A 19971-nucleotide genomic window follows, 5' to 3' on the forward strand; every position below is an offset into this window, starting at 1 on the left:
CAGGCAACGGGCTCTCGCGCCAGCCCTGGTCTAGGAGAAGCAGACGCCTCGGCCTTTCCCTCCGATCCTAGGCTCCAGTGCCACCTTCTCTAAAGTGCAAAACATTCATAAGTGTCCAGTGCCCCTACAGATTTGGGTGTCCGCAACGAGCCGCCGGTGCCTGCCTGGCGATCGTGCGGCGATCGTTTGCACCCGGCCGTGCCTTTGCCAGCCTGGGCTGTGCAAGGGCGGGCGTAGAGCGTATGCCGAGTGCGCGGCTGCAGAGCCCGCGCCGAACCCACGTTCCCGTTACTGTCCTCGGGATAGATGGATCCATTGCTGCTTTCTGACATTTTTCTGCCAGGGGGCTGGTGGGGGAGGCGGAGATAGGGAGAAAAAGAGAGAGAGAGAGAGAGAGATGGGGGGCGGAGAGAGAGAGAGAGAGAGAGAGAGAGAGAGAGAGAGAGAGAGAGAGAGAACGCTTCCCCCAGCCCTGTTTTGTTTTCTCTAATTGGTCCTGGGGGAAGCAAGGAAATTGGACAGAGGCTGGGCCGGGCGAGCTGGGCTGCCTTTAATTGGCTCCTTTTTTTTTTTAACTGGAGGGGAATCAAACAGGAGAGCGAGCGACAAAGGGTGGGAGAGCGAGAGACCGATCGCGGAGATGGGAGGAGGGAGAGAGGGAGGAGGGAGAGCAGGAGGCGGGGTGGTGGTGGTGGGGAGGTGGAGGAAGCGCGGAATGAAAAGCTCGGAGGGACCAGAAAGCAGCACAGCGAAGCCCAAGTTGCCGAGCGAGCGGAGCGCACCCGCGGCCCCGGAGCCAGAGTGGCCACTGTGCCGGGGAGCCTGGCCCGGCCCCGCCCGCTGGGGCCCCCTCCGGCTCAGGCCTCCAGGAGGGGGGCGGGGACGCCCAACTTGGGGCGCGGCGCAGCCCGGCTCTCCCGAGATAGCGGAGCCCGGGAGCGCCACGGCCGCGGCCAGACGGCGGGAGAGGAGCGCGGAGAGAGGAGGCAGCCGGCGGCTCCCGAGCCGCAGCCCGGGCCTCAGCAAGATCGCTAATTATTTTCAAAGGACTCAAACTTTCCTCCTTCCTCCGCTGGCTGCGGTCCTTCTTGCTTTGGAATCGTTCTCTGGATTCCCGCGGGGGCGCCGGGACGCGATCGTCTCCCCCGGATTCCTCGGCGGCGACTCGGCTAACTTCGCGGACTCGGGTACCCGGAGCGCTCGCCCGGCGGCCGAACCTAGTCCTTGCTGCTCCCGCGCTCGAGAAGAGCAAGACCCAAGCGCCCTCGCCTCTGGGAAGGGCGCCCAGCCCTGCTCCCCTGGGTCAGGCTGCGGAGCCCTCCGCACCGACTGCAGGACTGGAGCCAGCGGATTAACCGAAGCCGAGTCCCGGTCTCCCGGCCTGGCTCCGCGGAGGGGCGTCCCCTGGGCGAGGAAACGACAAGTTTGTCAGGAATCGGTGGCCTGTTGGATCAGAGCGCCGCGGCAGCAGCAGAGAGGTCCCCCCACGCTCAATACCCTCGGCGGACAGCTCTGGGGACCCAGGGCTGCTCGCTGGCTGAGCTTGCTGGGCCAGGGAGCTGGCTACTGCGCCCGGTGCGCAGAGGCACCAAGGTCTGGGCCAGCGCCCCCTGCGTCCCCACCCGGGCAGCCGCCCTGTGGGAAGAGGACAGAGCAGAGTCGCCGCTTGCTCAGACTCCCGGTCTCGGTCCCCGCCCTCTCTGTCGCGACTCAGGAAAAAGGAGGGAACGCAGAGGGCAACGCGGTGCCCCGGCGGATGCGCCCCCCGCCGCCTCTCAGGCTGCGCCGCCTCGCGGGGATGAAGCACTGGCCGTGAAGATGGAGGTGACCTGCCTTATACTTCTGGCGCTGATCCCCTTCCACTGTCGGGGACAAGGCGTCTACGGTAAGAGCCAGCGTCCCGCTCCACCCTGGCGGAGCCGCGCGGAAACTTTACAAGATCTTGCTCAAAGTGCGCGCTGCCGGGCCTTAGTGGAGCCCTGGGCTTACACTCTGGAACGGATGACCGCGTCCCTGCCCTCACCCGGGTGCCAGGAGACCCAGGAGGCTCTTCTCGAGCCTATGAACCGGTCCTAGGGTATGGTGTGAAACTGGGGGTGCCTGGGTGAGGTTTCGGCTTTCCGAAATCTTACCAGAGACTAGAGAGATCTGGAAGTCTTGGGAGACTCCAATGGGCTCAGGAGACCCCGGAAGAGCCCGAGCTCTGGGCTGGGGCAGCTGTTCCCACCAAATCCTCTTTTTCCCCACCTCAGTCTCCCGAGTGGAAGCTAGCGAAGCGCGATCCAGAGTTGTGAGAGGCTGGCGGGCGAGAGGCTCGCCAGCACCGGAGCCGGGAGGCTGGCTCGTCTTCCCAGCGGTGGCCGCAGCTCGGCAGCCTCTTCTGGCTTCTTGGCAGGCTGTGCCTTATGCTAGGCATCCCCTAGCTTAGACGCCTACCGTTCTCGGCATCCCTTTTCAGACCTCTCCTGAGCCACCTCTTCCTGTCCCTGGTTCCCACCCACAGAACCCCAGCCCCAGCTTCCTTCTGCCTGCTTGGCACACACAGGCACGTTCAGCCACACCGTCCTCAGGAAACGCAAACACCGCTCGCACCCATCCGGCTACGTGTCTAAACTCTTCCTCCCCGCCACGCAGCTCTGCTCTTGCATTCCCAAGACACGCTCCGTCGCGCCAAGGAGTATTCTGGCCACCTTTCCTCCACTCCATGCCGTGGGGTTTTTTTCCCCCACTGAAGACTCCTTGGTTCAATACTACTCGGGGTGATCCTCCCGACATGCACAGCACGGAGAAGTCAATCCCCAGAGCCCATGGCCCTGGCTTTGCCTTGTGCTGACCGCAGGGTGGGCTTTGTAGTTACTCTCTAATGATGTGTGGTTGGCGGTGGGCAGGATTCTCCCTCTTTCTCCGGGGCCAGGAATCTAATTATTCTCTTTGAGAGTGGAGGCTGTTGGACCTGTAACTGTGTGGGTGACAGAGGCCATGTCCCCTGGCTACTAGCTTCAGGTCCTGAGTCTCTGACTGTGCCTGGCAAGAGAAAGGACCATCCTAGGGAGAGGGTATCTGGAAAGTATATACCCCTGGGCGCCAACAGCTAGCTGGCTTGGGCTTAATTCCCTGGTGAGGCCAGCCCAGGCATCCAGCCAAACTCTGTTTCTTAATTAGTTTGTGTGTCTCTTACTGCCTGGCCCCTGGCATAGGCCAGAAAAGGCAGGCAAGAGAGATGCTGCAAGAGCCTGGGTTTTACATACTGGGGAAGGGGAGGGGCGGCTATGAAACAGGACAGAGGAAGACACCAGAGGCCTCAGAGGCCCTCTTTCTCCGGCATCATTAAAGATGCCAGCAGCTCAGTCGCTGCCGCCTTTAAGGGAGTACCCCCAAGTGACTATTGCAACCTGCAGCCTGCTCATGTCCCCTCCTGAGGTGTCAGCATCTTTCTCCCGCGTCCTTGGGCTGGTCTGATACTCCCATCTCATGGTTAGCTGGCTCGGGTTTCTTCAGTCTTTCTTCATCTGGGCGGCCCGATGTACACTTAAGGATGCCACTCTGGGCCAACTTAGGAACCCCAACAGTGAGGACAGAGATTAGGGGACGAGGCCCATGGTCCCTGTAGGTCCTCCTTTCTCAGGCTCCTCTGTCCCATCCCCTTTCTTTATTTTCTCCCATCTCTCATATGCCCAGGTCCCAGCTGCTCTTGTTACAAATCAAAGAAGGGTAGGTGCACCGGCTCCGCCTCTGGTTCTTTGGTGACATTCCTTGCACCTGCACCAGGAGAGCCTAACTCCGGGGAAGGCTGGGCTGCAGGAGGATCGCCGAGGGGAAGCAAAAGAAACAGGAGCCGAGGGACAGTGTCCCTTGTGGTGTCACAGGCGCTTGGTGACACCTCATCAGGTTTGGGGCTGGCCTCAGAAGTGGGGCGGAGGACCATGATGTGCTCTACCACACTCATTTCTCTGCACCCCAAAGCAGATGACGGGAAGGAGTGGGCATATGGTAGCACCCAGGAATGGAGGTGTCCACCCTGCCCATCCTCTGCGGCATCCAGCACCAGCATGGTATCTGGTACCCTGCAGGAACGCCACTGAGGGGTTTTGAGTAGGTGAAGAGCGGCAGTTGGGGGGCCAGGCTGACAATGCTTCATGAAATTCTCAGGTGTCTCTAGGGCTTGGCATTCACCAAGACACAGAGGGCTTTGGTTGAAGGTTTCTACTCAGAGAGCTAGGTGGCCCTAGGCGTGCAGCCCTGAAAGAGGGACCTGAGTGCTGGAGTTTGCTAGCATGGATGGGGGGCGTATGCAGTATGCTAGTCTGTGCTGGGGGGGGTGGGCTTCAGCTGCTATTGCCATTTGCCCCAGGCCTGTGGTGCAGATGAAGGAGGTAGTCTCCTAAGGAGGAGGAAGCCAGAGGAGGAAGGAGAGACAGGAATGGAAGCCTCTGGCAGTGGGTGAGGGTCAGCCCATCCGAGTGGGAGACAGCTGCTCAGAGCCCTAGGCAGTGCACCCTGCTGGGTCCACCCTGTCATCATGAGCAGGACTGGGGAGGCCCTCTCAGTCTGGCCAGGTGGCTTCGCTTTTCTTTGGGGCCACAGATGCTACAGCAGCCACGTGTGGGACCAGATGGTCCATTTGGAGCCGCTTCTCAATCTCTAGCCCAGTTTGTTGTTTTCAGGGCGGATCCTGTAATCTGCTTCCTGCCAGGCCAAGTGTGTGTGTGTGTGTGTGTGTGTGTGTGTGTGTGTGTGTGTGTAGGGCTGATGCTGGTCCCAGAGGTCTAGTTCTGTGACAAAGACAGTAGGCGCGTGAAGGAGAGGCAACACACTCTGTGAAGGCCGGGTCAGACTTCCCATCCTGTGGTCCCAGCTTCTTGATCCCCATTCTCGAAGCAGGCAGGGGCCCGGTGAGCAGGATTCAGCTCCGTACAAAAACACAACAAACCCCCTGGATTATTTAATATGCAGGAGTGGGAAGTGACATTATCCTAAGACAGGTTGTTTGCAACTTACTGGGGGAAGTCAAAATATTTCACCAAAGGTGTCATCAGAAACTACTATCCTATGCTAATTTTTGTGGGAACACGAAGACAGATGTTGAATAATTTGACAAGAGCAACATCGCTTACAGAATTATCACCAAGTCAGGCTCCCCCACCCCCACCCCCACCCCACCCCACCCCCCCTCCCTTGGGGAGTGTGGGGAAGGAATTTCGGGAAGTGAATTTCCCAGTGTGGATGTGGATGGGGGCACTTGGGACTTTTCCCTCTGAGTTCCGCACCCCTGCCTTGAAAGCGGCTCTCTGTATAGCCTCTTCCACAGAGAAGAAGGTTCTGGAATCAGGTTGCCCCTTGTGTCAGCAGCAGGCTTAAGCTCTCCTAACTCCCCAGGAAGGTCCCTGCCTGTTTCCATCCCCTTTTCCTTTTTCATTCTCTGTTATAGACATTGCCTGAGGGAAGATTGTCTTGGGCCCACAAATCCAGGCTATTTTGCCTGTGTTGCCTTTGACAGTCCCCCAAGCCTGCCTGGGGGCTCCCCACAGGGTCATTCTATAGAGCTCTTCCTGGCTTGCTGCCCCTCCGCACTTCAGACAGTTGCTCCTTCCTACCCTGCGGGCTGGGTATCGGAGCATCATACATGGGTGAGGTCCTGGGCTTCGGAAGCTAGATTGGAAGGGATTGTGTGAGTCAGGAAAGTACCCTTGAGGCGCAGGCTAGGACTATCTGAGGGGCCTACGTGTAATTGGCCAAGTCTGGCTCTGAGCCGCTGAGGCCGAGTGGTAAAGCCTCATTTAGAGCCCTGTATTAGCTCTGCTTTGCTGGAACATGGAGGGATGGGCGGGGCGGGCGGGGGTGCGGGCGGGGGCGGGGGTGGGGGCGCTCCATAGGGAGGTGGAGGGAGCTAATCACAGCCGCCAAGGCCTGGCAAATGAATGATGCGGGAGATCGATACCTGGGGTGGGAGTGGAAATCAGGCTGTGGTAGCAAGGCTGGCTTTTCCTGGTTGCCCAGGAGGGACGGAGGGGCCCGGGAGTATTGCGGCCCAGGTAGGAGTACGGAAGGTGCTTTCCTCGCATCCTGTTCCCCACAGTAGCCCTGACGATTCTTCTTGTGACTGGGTTCAGGAAGATCAGACCAGAAGGTGCCCCACCCACAGAAGTTGGGGAGCCTGGGAATGGAATTTCAGAAAGAGCCTCACACATCACCTTCTCCCTGCCTAGACACCCCAGTTTGAGTAGGTCCCTGATGCCTGTGTGTCAGAGTTCGGGTGTAATCCCTCTGGGGAACCCCCCGGCGGTGTAAAACTGGTGCCGCTCTTCCAGACATTGCCAGCAGGGGGAGGGCTTGGCCACCACATCGCTGCTTCCCTTTCTTACAGGCCTCCTCACCCCATCACAGAAGAGAGGGGCTCCTCATCCTAATTCCCCAGCTCGGGGTGGAAGGGGCTCTCTCAAGCTCCCACGTACCTGCCTCAGAATCCAGGGGCGCCCGCCCGCCATGGATAAAGCTACACTTTCTGCATTTTCAAGATGACTCAATTCTTCTCTAGGACAGCGAGAACTTTGTGGAGACTCAGCTGAGCTTGCCGGGCTGTGTGTGTGGGGAGGGGTCTGATACCTCTGAACAATTGCCTCTTTACAAACCTAGGTCCCTGGCTAGAGAAGACCAGGGACCCTCTTAGCATTTAATAGCTGATATGGGAGGCAGGCAAGAGCTGTGCTGAGCTCCGAGAAACAATTTTTAAAACAAACAAACACGATGGATTCTTCCTTTTTCCTAAGATTGGATAACACATGTTCTTTGCAGAACAATCGAAGAATTCGTGAACGTATAGGAAAGTGAAGCTCAGCCTCCACACCACGTTGGGTATGGCTCTTCCAGGCATCTTTTAGCATGTAGGAGAGTGACCTTGGTGGGAGGATCCTTGGTGAAGGTGATGGCCAATCACAGCCCTGATGGTACCCCATGCCCTGCCAGGTCCTGGCCTGACTGTAGTTTCCCATGATATAGGGTGCCTGTCTTTGTCATTGAACTGAGGCTCCAAGGACATAGGTGACCTGATCAGTGTGGCACAGTTGGTAAGAGGTGGGGATGCCAGTGTTGGTCCTTCTGGGTAGGGAGTAAGGAAAACAAGGGATGGATTTCTTTGGTATCTTCTGACTCTCTCTGCCTCTGGTAAAGCAGGTTCTGGGCACCATGGGGCTACTTGACATGAGTCGGCAGAGGGAGTGGATAACAGTCCCACAAAGATCCAACAAATCCCTCACAGCAGAGACAGCATGAGATGTGAGAAAGTCACATCCCAGGCCTTATGGATGGATGATGGAAATTGGACCAGCCAGGCGTGGGAAGGCCTTCCCTGGCAAGGGCATGTTGAACTGAAGACCCTGGACATGGAGAGGGTTGCCCTGTTGGTCAGGCCTCAGTTGAAAGGAAGTCAGGGCTGTGAGGAGCAGAAGGCCAAGGAGTAATAATACAAATTATGGAAATCATGAATATGCATTATCCTCCCCAGCTTGCACCACGCCTCCTGCAGAGATAGATGCCTCAGCCCATTTTACCCTTGAGGAAGCCAAGAGGTTCAGAGAGATAAAGTTGCAGCCCCTGGGGGTGGGGGGTGGGGGGGAGGCCCAGGGTTGTAGACTACAAGTCCTGTGATGGAGGCCATGCTGGAATGATGAGCTTGGGAAAGCGGGCAGGAGGAGATCTGGAGGAGGCCCTGCAGGGTGCAGACCTGTCACAAGGCTGTGGTCTGCCTCAGTGGCTGGCAGAAGGGGGCTGAGCAGGTAGCCGGGTGGGGGGGGGTGGTGGTGGTGGTGGTGGTGGTCAGGCCGGTTCTTGTTTCTCCTGGAGTGTCTGGCCGCAAACATGAGAGCGTGAATATGATGCATCTTACTGAGAGGAGCTTTGTATAGACAAGGAGACCTGGTGAGGAAACTGTGGGTCAAGCTCATACATGGTGGCTAGGGGTTGGGGGCTTCCCTGTGGAGGTGCCCCCAAAGCAGAGACCTGAACACGCCCAGGCAGGAACTCTCATGGATGGATAGCTACAGGAAGTGTTCCAGATCGGGTATGGACACACCTGGTTTGTTAGAACAAACCTGAGGAGTCCATTGTTGGGAAGAGGATGAGGGAGGAGGAGGAGGAAGAGGAGAAGGAGGAGGAGGAGGAGGAGGAGGGTCGGAGAATTAGTGAGGACAGATGGAATATTGCAGGCTGCGTAAGGCCTTCTGAGGACACCCCCACTTAAGTGAGGCAGAGCACGAGGAAGCTTTTGAGCATAGGAGGAGCACATGTGGGCAGTTTTCTGAGAGTCCCTTGAAGGAGGGGACGTGGGGGCAGGGGGTGAGTTTGAGATCCTGCAGGTCACCGTCATGAGACCCGGAGCAGGACAAGGAAAGGAAGAGATTCCCCCGTGGGGGACAGGAGCTGACGAAGGCCCAAGGTTTGTGCACTCACAGCGGGAAGAAGCAGAATAAAAAAAGCTGTTGATTAGACAGATTTGGGGCAGGAGAGTGAAGAGGGTAAGGACCAGGGCTTTTGAATTGCTGCTTGATCCTGCCCCAGCGTGAAGCCCCTAGAAGGCAAGCTGCCCTGGGCCAGCCTCCTGTCAAGCAGCAGACAGGCAAACAAAGGCCTCTGCCAAAAGCTTTAATGATGGGGGGGGGGGTTGTTGTTTTGAGATGGGCCGGCTATGTAGCCGAGGATGACCTTGAACTTCTGCATTTCCTGCCTCCACCTTTCAAGTAGCAGGAGTGCTGGGGACTGGAGCTCCGTGTGTGTACCGAGCTACACTCCTAGGCACTGAGTGTTGTTTTGGAGGGCCGCTGTGGTGGGGAGGCTGGCGTGAGGAGAGTGCAACTCAGAAGAGGTTACCGTGTGCCTCAGTTTATGTCCACAGAATAATATGGGAATCATTGCCAGGGAAGGTATGAGGGGGGGCAGGGGGTGGTGTCCTGAAACGTACCTGTATCTAGGGAAAGGAGAGAGAAGAGACAAAGTAGGTGTCATGTCGGTGGGGCTTGAGAAGGCGTGGGGACTCGGAAAACTGGGACAGAGTTGGAGGGCATTCCGTGAGGCAGAAGAGAAGGTGCTTCAGGGACCACTGACAGCCTGGGGGCTCCCCAACTCTCCCCAGGAGGCTCCTGGGAAAATGCAGATCCAGGCTGTTTCTAACAGAGACACTGGTGGCATGTGGACGGCAGGTGAGCAGGGCCCAATGGGCATCTGGCTGCTTCTCCAAGGAGCACCTCAGTTTCCTTATCTAGAAGGTGGGTTCTGACACATGCAGCCCCTGGGGTCCACAGGGAAGCCTCGGTGTGATGCCAGTTCTTTGCCAGCTCTGAGGTGAATTATGGGCCCTTGCGGGAGCAGAGGCGGTGGCAGCCGGGCTGAGGGAAATCTGTGTGGGTGCTGCACAGGAGGGTTGAAACAGGAAGCGACAGCTGCGCATTTGAGAAGTTTGGAGGACGTCGGGGTGCCGATGTGGCTCTAACCGGAGTCCTGCTTGTCCACCTGGTAGAAGTTGGGGCCTCGGGGTGGGTGGTGACCTGGTGGCTTGGGAAAGGGTACCCCAAGCTCTCTTTGGTTCCCTTCCAGCCCCAGAGCCAGCCAAGATGCTAGGATTATCTGGTAGGTTGCAAAGCGGGAGGTGGCATATTAAAAGCCGTCCGGCAGCTTATCCACGGTGCAGGCCTCGCTCTGCTCTGCCCAGACCCTCTGCTGTAGGAGCTCTGCAAATGGAAGCCGTGGCTGGAAGCCCTGACATCGGTGCTTTGACATAGAGGCTGTCTGGATCAACACAGTGGGCGTAGATACGTTAGAAGGAGTCAGGCCAAACTCAGTCTCCTCTCTGGGACGTCTCCAGGGCATGCCTAGGCTTCCAGGCACTCTTCCCCGCCCCCCCCCCCAACCTGAGTGTCAGCCAAGCTCCGCTGGCCCCTGGGGGCTTTAATGCAGCCCATTTTATTGTTCATGAAGCCACCAGCTGGAGCCTTTCGGCTCGCCTGGTTCTCCATCCAGGAAGGCTCAGGCCAGGAGATAGGGATGCTGGTTTATTCCTCTTTTAACCACAGGGCCTCCTCATCTCAAACCAGCTAAGGGGCTGAAAAGTAGATGGGGGCTGGGTGTCCCTAAGGAGCCACCCAGAGCCCTCATTTTCCAGTGGAAAGGATGAGGGTCAGGCTGAGTGACATACTAAGGTTTAACAGTTGTCAGGAAGGTGGGCTGAGTCAGGATTCGAACTTAGAGCTGCCCACTGCCAAGCTTCATGCCTGCCTGTACTACCCCAAGTGTGAGGCTCCTTTGGGCGGTGCCCGGATGGTTTGTTCCCTAGCCTTTCTTGGGGGGATGGGTTGACTCTTGAAGCAGCCCTCCAGGAACCATGGCTGGCTGTGAAACACTGAGGCGTCCGTCTCTGGCTCCTCAGAGGTCCTTCAGGCTCCTTCTATCTTGAGTCCCTGCTTAAGCAATAGTCCTGGGATTTGGCTGCAAATAAGATGATCCAGGACACGTCAACATATCCTGGTACCTGTGTTGCATCATGCCCAGTTAAATCAGGACGTCTGACATTTTGACCAGCCTCCTTCCCCTCCCCCCTCCCCCTCCCACCCCCACTTTCCCGGACAGGGTTTCTCTGTGTAGCCTTGGCTGCCCTGAAATTCACTCTGTAGACCAGGCTGGCTTCGAACTCAGAGATCTGCCTGCCTCTGCCTCCCAAGTGCTGGGATTAAAGGTGTGCGCTACTGCTGCTGTTGCTAACTGCCGCTGCCATCACTGCAACTGCCACTGTCATCACCACCACCACCATCCTTTAAGGAGCTTTCCCAGAAGCCCCTGGGTAGCATCTGTTCACACTGAGCAGCCTTGAGTTGCTTGGCTATTTTAACTGTAAGGGGAGCTGAGGTAGGCACACGCTTGCCTACAGAAGTACAGGAGTTCCATAGAAAGACACGCACGGGGTCAACAAGATGGCTCAGCTGGGAAAGGCACTTGCCACCAAACCTGAGGACTGGAGCTCAACCCTCAGGTTCCGAGTGATGGAAGGAGAGAGCTAACTCCTCCTGAAAGCTACCCTTTGACCTCCACAAACTCTTGAAGCAGCCCTTCAGGAACCATGGCTGACTGTGAAACACTGAGGCGTCCGTCTCTGGCTCCTCAGAGGTCCTTCAGGCTCCTTCCATCTTGAGTCCCTGCTTAAGCAATAGTCCTGGGATTTGGCTGCGCATAAGATGATCCAGGACACGTCAGCATATCCTGGTACCTGTGTTGCATCATGCCCAGTTAAATCAGGACGTCTGACATTTTGACCAGCCTCCTTCCCCTCCCCCCCTCCCGCCCCCACTTCCCCGGACAGGGTCTCTCTGTGTAGCCTTGGCTGTCCTGAAATTCACTCTGTAGACCAGGCTGGTCTCGAACTTAGAGATCTCATCCTGCCAAGTCTCTCTCTCTCTCTCTCTCTCTCTCTCTCTCTCTCTCTCTCTCTCTCTCTCTCTCTCTCTCTCACACACACACACACACACACACACACACACCACCCAATAAAATATAATAAAACTAAAAATAGGTAGGAATGGAGGTAGCTAGGTTGATGAGCTAGACACCAGTGTCCACTCAGTCAGCAGCTGTCCTATTTTGGGGTTTATGTGTGTAAGAGACCAGAGTCAACGACAGGTGTCTTTCTCAGCTTCTCTCCACCTTCTCTTTTGAGACAGGGTCTCTCCTGGACCTAGGGCTCACAGATTGCCTAGACTGGCTGGCCAGCAAGCCCCAAGGCTCTGCCTGTCTCCGCATCCCCAGAGCTGTGAATGCAGCCATGTCTGGCTTTATCTTTTTCTTTTTAATCTTAGTTTTAGGTATGTGTCTCTGTGTGTATACATGCACGTACAGGAGCCTTCGGAAGCAAGAACAGGGCATCAGGTCCCCTGGAGCTGGAGTTATAGACAGTTGTGAGCTGCCGGACATAGGTGTTGGGCCCTCTGCTTGGGTGGCAAGCGCTCTTAGCCACTGAGACCTCCTCCCAACCCAACTCTGGCTTTTTCGAGTAGCACTAGGGGATCCCAACAGGGTGTGGCAGGGCAGGACAGGGCCATCCCTCTGTGGCCTCGTGTGACTGAGATAGGACTCAGTGTAGGAGGAGACAAATGCAGACGTCCTCAAGCTGCACAGCAAGCTCCTTCCATCGAGCCATCTCCTGTCCCCACCTGCGGCTTCTTGACAGAAGAGGCACGAATAGTGAACGGCCACACTGGGCCTCCTTTCACCCACCCCGCCAACCTCGCTCAGGTGGGATTGGGGCCTCAGAGAAAATGGAGACCAGAGCGGGCAAGTGACTTGTCTGCAGCCACCCAGACAGTTCTGAAAGAGTCTTGCCTGGCCTCCTGCCTGCTTGTGGCTCTCTCTGTCCCCTGCACCGCTCCAATCTCCTCTCCCCTGGCTCCCAGGCTCTCCAGGGAGTCTGTTTCCACTAGCAGGTGTCTCATTTCAACCTGAACTCGGTGGCTCGGTGAGTAGCAGCTTCCCGGCTTTCAGGACCAGACACTGAAGGCAACGGCCTGAGGCAACCAAGTATGTTTGTGAACCTCTAGGAGAGCCCACTCTCTCATGAGGCCATGAAACCCTACAACAATTTCCTGCGTCTTTCTTTGGGTCTTCGTTTTTGGGAAGTTCTTCTCCCTGTCTGACCTTATTTCAACTTGCCGGAACCTAACCTGACATCAGAAAGACTCGGAGCTGAATCCGCAGTTCTGAACTTGAATCTGTCCTTGGCCCCGAGCCTCTTCTCATCTTTAGCAGAAAGCTCACCTCTCCGTCTCTGAGTGGAATCCCAGAAGGGCAGAACTGGGAGGGAACTGAATTCCAATGGCCTGATCCCTTGGGTCTGGTTCTAATGCACCCGTAAAATGTAGGGGACCTTGGGGGGAAGGTCTGGTGAGCTTCCTGCACCTGTGAAGGTCTGGCTTGCCATACAGCACCTGCAGAGGCGGTATAAAGTGTGGGGCAGGCAGGACTCGGCCACACACCTCTATGGCCTCCTGGGACACAGCCTGTCAGCATCACTAAGATTCAGTGTAGGAAGAGACTTGAGGCCAGAGAAGGCAAGTCATTGGTGAATGCCACATAGCCATCATGTGCCCAGGCTGCAGTCTACAGCCATGCAGAGGGACCGTGTCACCTCTTAGGCATGCTGCTGTGGTATTGAGAAGTTCCTGCCCCTCCCCCCACTCCTTCAAACTCCATTTCTTAATCTCTCACAGCCTCAGTGGCACCAAGACAGGCTGAGGTGCTTGCTCTGTGAGCCTGGAGGGTTGGGCGTCAGAACCCTTAATGAAGTGTCCAGCAGGCACAGGCCTCCTTGTCTGTGCGTGTCGCAGAGGGTAAGGGGAGGGGGGCTTGCCAGCACACTTCCCACAAGATCTGCCCTGCAGTTAAGGACCAGCCAGAAGGGGACAGTGCCACCTCCAGCATGGAAGGCCTGGAAGCTATAGTCCAGACCTAAATAGCAGATGGTTCAGGAGTGGGGTTATCCAGGGGTTACCGATGTTTGGTTAGGTACAGTGTGAACTCTGGGTTACCGCCATAGTGCTTAGTGTTGTGGGCGGACACCATAGACTATAAACTCCCTTGGAGCTGTGGTCTTGGGTCGCCTGGGTTGAGAAGAAGAGAGAACTATAGAATCAAGGGACCCTTCCCCTTCCTCCTTGAGAAGCCTGATTAAACCGGTTGCCCTGTGTCCTTCTGACCGGCTCTGGTTCACATCTGCCTCTGCTCCTAGGGTGGAGACACACCCATCCCTGCTTCCTCTGTTGGCCAAGCTGCTCCCCCACCGTAGGACGATGCTTGTGAATTCCGACCTCTGATCTCACCGGGCGCACAGCAACTTCGGCTGTGGTGGCCGGGGTGGTGTCAAGCTCCACAGGATGGCAGGTGCTAGGTGGACGGCCACTGAAATGGCTAGAGGATTGCAAGGCACTGACTGACAGCAGGTACCACTCCTCAGCCTGGTCTTTCTGGATGGAGCCAGGCTGATTTGCAGAGCTGGTGGGCCCTCCGTGCAAGCCCCTCTACAGAGCAAGCTGCTCAGAAAATCCCAGTGTGTGGGTTTCCCCGTAGAACAGCTAGAACAGCGGCTTTCAACCTCCCTAAAGCTGTGACCCTTTCATACAGTTACTCATGTTAAGTTGACCCCCAACCATAAAATTGTTTTCGTTGCTACTTCATAGCTGCGGTTTTGCTACTGTTACAAGTCATGATGTAAGTGTCTGATAGGCGGGTGGTCTTAGGTGACCCCTGTGAGAAGGGTCGAGACCCACAGGTTGAGAACCACTGTTCTAGATCTTTCTGGAGGATGGGGGGACAGGATTAGGGAGTAGCAGGAACAAGCAGGAATCTCCAGGGTAGTTTGGGCAATGCTGTGAGTGGATCCTAGCTCTGAAGAATTCAGTTAGTCAAAGTGGGCCAGTGGGCCGAGCACCTTGCCCTGCAGGCCGGTTTGAGGACTCTGGAATTCTGCCTGTAGCCTGGAGGAGTTTGCTGCTCCCCAGCCTTGAACAGCTGGATCGTCTACAGGGACCGCAAGGGAGCATCTCTGACCTTTTGGGATGCTTCCAACTGGGACTTGAGATGAATTCAGCACTTAGTGAGTACCAGCTGTGTGTCACACGGCAAGTGCTAGACCAAACTCAGATCCACAGGAGGTTAGAGGCTGAGGGCTGGCAGGTGACCTGCTCTACTATGTAAACGCCACCTTTGGAAGCAGAAACCAGTGGCCAGGTGTAAGCTGGTGGCTTTGCTCTGTCTCCTCAGACCTGTGCTCACATTGACTGAGGGGCGTGTGTGTGTGTGTGTGTGTGTGTGTGTGTGTGAGTGTGTGAGTGTGTGTGAGTGTGAGTGTGTGTGTGTGTGTGTGAGTGTGTGTGTGTGTGTGTGTGTGTGTGTGTGTGTGTGTGTGTGTGGTGTGTGACCTGGCAGGATAGCCAGCAGGCCTGAGTGGCTTTTCAAACCACCTCATTCCTGGGACATTCAGAAACTAAGGCAAGCCCCACCTTGCCTTCTCTTAGCTTCTCCAGACAACGTAGTCCTTGGCACTAGGCCCATGGTGGGGCCAGTAGATGCTGGCTCCAGAGTCCCCTAATCAGAACACCTCTATGTGGCTCTGAGGAAGCAGGTGGAGAGCTCACTGGGAGCAGGGACAGGAGGAGCTGGCCGTCTCCCTTCCTCACTCTGTTGGAGGCAAACATGAGATTTGGCAAGTGTTTCCCACTGTGGACCCTGACGGCTCTTGCTACCTCACACAAGACAGGGCCTCTTATCTGTCTCTCGTGCTCATGAAAATCTGGCTGGCATGTGTGAGTAGGTGTACAGACACAGATGAATGCGTGTGTGTACTGTGTGTGCCCCGGGGACCTCCCTGGGGATTCTGAGCAGCTACCTTTGTCCCCCGCTCTTCCAACAGATTGTGGTTCCTGGCAGTTACCAGGCTCAGCCTCAGCACCTTGGGTTCAATCTGTCTGTTCCTGGCTCTGGTCCCTGCTGGGCCAGGGCCCCCTCCTCTCCCCTACCAGGAGGCCTGGGGTAGGGGGCAGGGGCAGGGGCAGGCCGAGGCTGGCCCAGAGCTCATGGCTAATTTTCCCGGCCGCAATCGATCCAGCAGCTTCTCCCAAGTCTATTAGCAGTCGGCAAGTGAAAATATCCCCCATTGCGAGCCCTGACCTGAGACAGGGAGGGATCCATAGCAATTTGTTCAAACAGAGGAGAGCAATTCCCTCTCATTTCTATTCCAATTTATTCCAGGGAGAAGAGGGTCAGGCTGGGAGGCCAGAGCTGGACCCAGGCCTTGTCCACTGGGTCTCCTGTGCCAGCCTGGGTGGCAGCTGGTGCCACCCGTAGCTCTTGGGGCGGGGGTGGGTTGGGGAGTTCTGGGGAGGGACCTTGAAGGGAGGCCTGCCAGCCTTCCCAGCATGCTTTGCTTGGCTGCCGGGCCTGGTTGTGGGTTTGGTTTTCACAAAACACAAAGCCACCCGCCAGAGCTTCATTCTCAGGCACCGGGCCCTGTGCCAGGTGTGTGCTCACCCAGGGCACCCTTGCCAGCAAAGAGTCTGGGCTGGTGCAGGACCACAGTGCCCCCAGCTGGGCCAAGCAGAAAGCCGGGGAGGAGAAGGGGCTGCCTTCTGGAACTCAGTGGGCAACTGGATGAAGACAGCCGTGGCTCAAAGGGGAGCCAGCACCTTAGGGCTCCTGGGCATCTGCTTCCATAACTCAGGCTCCTACTTTGAGGCTGGTCAAAGCAAACGTTTTGCTGGTGGCCTAGTCAGGGAGTCTCTTTCAAGCACCTTGAGTAACACCTGCCTCCAGGGCCGGGGATGCAGCGCAGCCGATGGAGTGCTCGCCTAGCGTGCATCAGTTGCTGGTTAGACCTCCCCCACACTACATTAAACTGGGTGGGTGGGCACCCCTGTGATTTCCCCACTAGGGGGGTAGAAGCAGTAGGTCCAGGAGGTCAGTGTCACCCTTGGCTACTTAGTGAGTTCAAGGCCAGCCTGGGCTACCTGAGCCCCTATCTCAAGAGAGAGAGAGAGAGAGAGAGAGAGAGAGAGAGAGAGAGAGAGAGAGAGAGCCTACTGTTTTCTGGTCACTGGGGCAGAGAAATTGAATTCCCACTTCTGCCTCATTTTCTTGCTGTTGTTCCTTTTGCTTTTGTGCATACTTTGTCCCCTCTGCTGTCCTTCTGCCTGGTCCGTCCCACGTCCCCTGCCTCCCTCCCCAGAGAGCAGCTTCTTTCTTCCTACTGGGGAGACCCTGATGATTGAAGCCACGGGACTAAGACCCTTGCAGCCCCTTCTCCGGGGTCTCCATACACAGCCCCCACCCCCAGGCCTCTCAGGAAGTGCTGCCATGGCAACCAGAGAGGAGGCTTCTGCAAAGGGTTGGCCAAGTGGCCCCACATGCATGGAGGTCCCCTCCTTCCTTCACGGCTTCCTTCCTTGCTACAGAGCCCCAGGGAGGGCATGATGGGAGAAGAGCTTCACACTGAGGTATCAGCGCTCGCGGCTCTGAGGTCAGCTGTTGCACATGACTTGCCAGGCTCAGGTGACACCACCAGGGTTTAATTTCAGCATCACTTAACTAAATATACCACAGTGGGTGAGTGCTGTCTCTTTTGCTCAGGGGCTGTTGGGTGGGGCAGCTTGGGGGAGGGGCGGAGGGAAACAGCAGAATCTTCTAGAATGGATCCTGGGTTCTAGTCCTGCCTCAGCCACGTGAAAACTCAGGCAGGATTTACTTTCCCCCTGTGCCTCAGTTTCCTCGCCTCTGAGAAGACTCGGTGTGTGTTAACCGGCGTGTTCTTATTCCAGAGCCTGGTCCAAAGAGGCTTAACGGCAGAGATGTGGAGAGAGAACACAGAAAGCAGGCACAGTGCCCGCTGTGTCACACACCATGTCACCAGAGGAGTGGCGTGGCATGCTCTGTGTACAGACAGGCAGGTGACACAGCACTGGGGAGGAAGAGGATGAGCCTAAGGCTGTGGGAAAGCAGAAAGGTGAAAGCTGAAAGGCTGCCATCCGCACCCCCACACACAACCCGCAGCATCCCTGTTCTTCACCAGCCATTTCCATTTCCCTGTGGATGCCACGCTTCACCTTTCCTTCCTGAATTCTAGCCCCCTCTCGTGTTACATCCACAGCCTTCCCCTGCGGAGCCCTCAGCCCTCGGGAGCAAGCTCCTCACCCATTGCCCACCCAGCCATTTACAGGTTGTTCTTGGTCATAACATTATAATCAAATCCCACAGTTTGTGCCATTTACAGCCAAAGAAAAAGGGAAGAGAAACCTTTTAGTAACGGGGGGGTTGGAGAAGCAACTAATAAGAGCATGCTTAAGGATAAGGGCAGCTATTCTATTTCCTGATTTTATAAATACTGGATGCTAAAGAGGATACATTCCCAGACTTTGGGTTTTTTTGACTCTTGGAAGAAAATGGCATGTCCTTTTAGAGAGTTAACATATGTTCCCTCCCCAGGAATGTTTGCTTTGAAGGGACACAGAGAAAGAACAAAAAAAAAATGGCTGGATGTGGATGGGCTTTATTTCTTTTTAAAATATCATGTGTATGTTCCCCCCCACCCCCTTGTGTGTGTGTGTGTGTGTGTGTGTGTGCGTGTGCGCGCACGCGCGCGCGCACAGTGGCCAGAAGAGGGCGTCAGATCCCCTGGAACTGAAGTTCTAAGCAGTTGTGGGCTACCTGATATGGGTACTGAGACTTGAACTTGGGTCCTCTTTAAGGTATCGATCATCAAATGCTCTTAGCTGCTGAGCCATCTCTCCAGCAACCACCCGCCTTGAGCCTTTTTTTTTAACCCACAAAGTAAGGGAGGGGCGTGGCTGTAAGTGGGGTGCCCTGGGGAAGGCGTGCTGGAGAGAGCTCTGGAGAACTGGAGATGTTACCCAAGCAGAGCAATGGGTGAGAGTGGGACCTGTTGGCTGGGCTGGGGGAAAGTAGCATGTGGCGTGACAGGGAGCAGATGACTGGGCGAGGCAGGCACGGTGGCCGATCTTCACTGTCAGCTGACGACACTGAATCATCTAGGAGCCATACCTCTGGTGTGTCAGTGAAGATAGTTCCAGAAAGGTTTAACTGAGGAGGGAAGACCCAGCCTGAAGACAGGCAGGACTAACTTACGGGCCGGGATCCTGAGTGAAGGAAAAGGAGAAAGCGAGAAACGCTCTCTGTTTGGACTGCAGGTTCAGCGTGACCTGCAGCCGCCTCATGCCCCTACCATCCCTGTGACTGCCTTGCCAAAATGGGCCACGAGACACAATAAGCCCTTCCTCCCGTAAAGTGCTGGTCAGGTAATTGGTCACGGCTTCGAGGAAAGACCCCGATACAGCTGTTTGTTGGATGCATTGCTTAGGTTTAAGTGATACACGGCAGAGGGTGAGGGAAAGAAAGGGGAGTGTAGGTAAAGGTTGCTGCTACTGCTGCAGGAGGACGCTAGGCAGACCTGTCAGGAGGCTGCCGTAACCTTCTAGGCAGAGCTGATGGTAGGGACCAAGAACGGGGTGGTGGCATACAGGAGAAAAGCCCTAGAAGACAGAGCTGGCAAGGCTCACTAGTGGGTTGTGTGTGGAATACAGGAGAAAGAGAGGTCACAGGTGACTCCCAGCTTCCCAAAGGGTAGGTGGTCCCCATGGGATACTGTGTCCGGCTCGTGTGGGGGTGCTGGCTTCAGAGGCTGGTGTCTGGAGAGCTGTGAGAAGTTAGTGTAACCTCAGAGTAAACCTTTCCATGGCCCCATGTACCTAGGGTGACATCCTGGCCGACGGGGACACACCGGTGGCTCCACACGCAGGCCGTCTCAGGAAGGCTGGGGCAAGGATGCCCGTGGTTCCTCCCTGAAGTTGACTCACAGCGTCCTAAGAGTGGGAGCTCCACGGGGCGCTCAAAGCAACCCGCGGTGAGGGGAAGGGACCTCCAGGCTTGCATCCTCCCTCCCTTTCCTCTTCTCTTTCTTCTTCCATTCTAGGAGTTGGGGCCCTGCCAGCTCCCCGGCTGCAAGATTGATTTTGCTCTTGGTGTTGTTATTGTTATTATCAACCACTTAAACAACTTCACAGGAAGCAGCCGGCCCCCGTGCCCATCAAACATTAACCATTCATTCGAGCTCTCTGCCCATACCTGTCGATACATTTTTACATAGCTGTAAACAGTCTTTCCTTGGGCTCTTGCTGCTGACTTTATCTCCCGCACACGTCTCCCGCTATTGACAGAGCCTTCAGACCTGCCACTTTAATGGGCAGGTAGCACCCTCTGCATTGATGGGCCGGGCTTGGGTCACCGTTTCTCTGTAGCTGCTCCCGGGCAGGTGCCAATTTGCCTTTCTCTTGAATAACTCCACCATGAATATCCTTATGTGAGTGATTTTTTTTTACCCCTTTGAAATAATTTCTTCAGAGGCGGCTTCCCCAAAGTTTAGCTCCTGGCGCTGAG

The 19971-nt window shown here is 56.2% G+C and overlaps 1 protein-coding gene across 3 annotated transcripts in view; it reads left to right on the top strand.

Moving 5' to 3' along the window:
- Window positions 1–514: 514 nt before the first annotated feature.
- The window catches only part of MDGA1 (MAM domain containing glycosylphosphatidylinositol anchor 1), a 56985-nt gene continuing 37528 nt past the window's right edge, over window positions 515–19971 (top strand). For 2 of the 3 annotated variants that reach the window (XM_084754011.1, XM_084754012.1), the window contains exon 1: window positions 515–1885. In XM_084754011.1, coding sequence (XP_084610137.1) covers window positions 1819–1885 — 67 coding nt within the window. In that variant the 5' untranslated portion in view covers window positions 515–1818. The remainder of the gene's footprint in view (window positions 1886–19971) is intronic. The other variant, XM_084754010.1, reaches the window with a different exon arrangement.

The sequence above is a fragment of the Acomys minous genome, assembly GCF_964271855.1.
Source record: "Acomys minous genome assembly, chromosome: 13".
Classification (NCBI taxonomy): Eukaryota; Metazoa; Chordata; class Mammalia; order Rodentia; family Muridae; genus Acomys; species Acomys minous.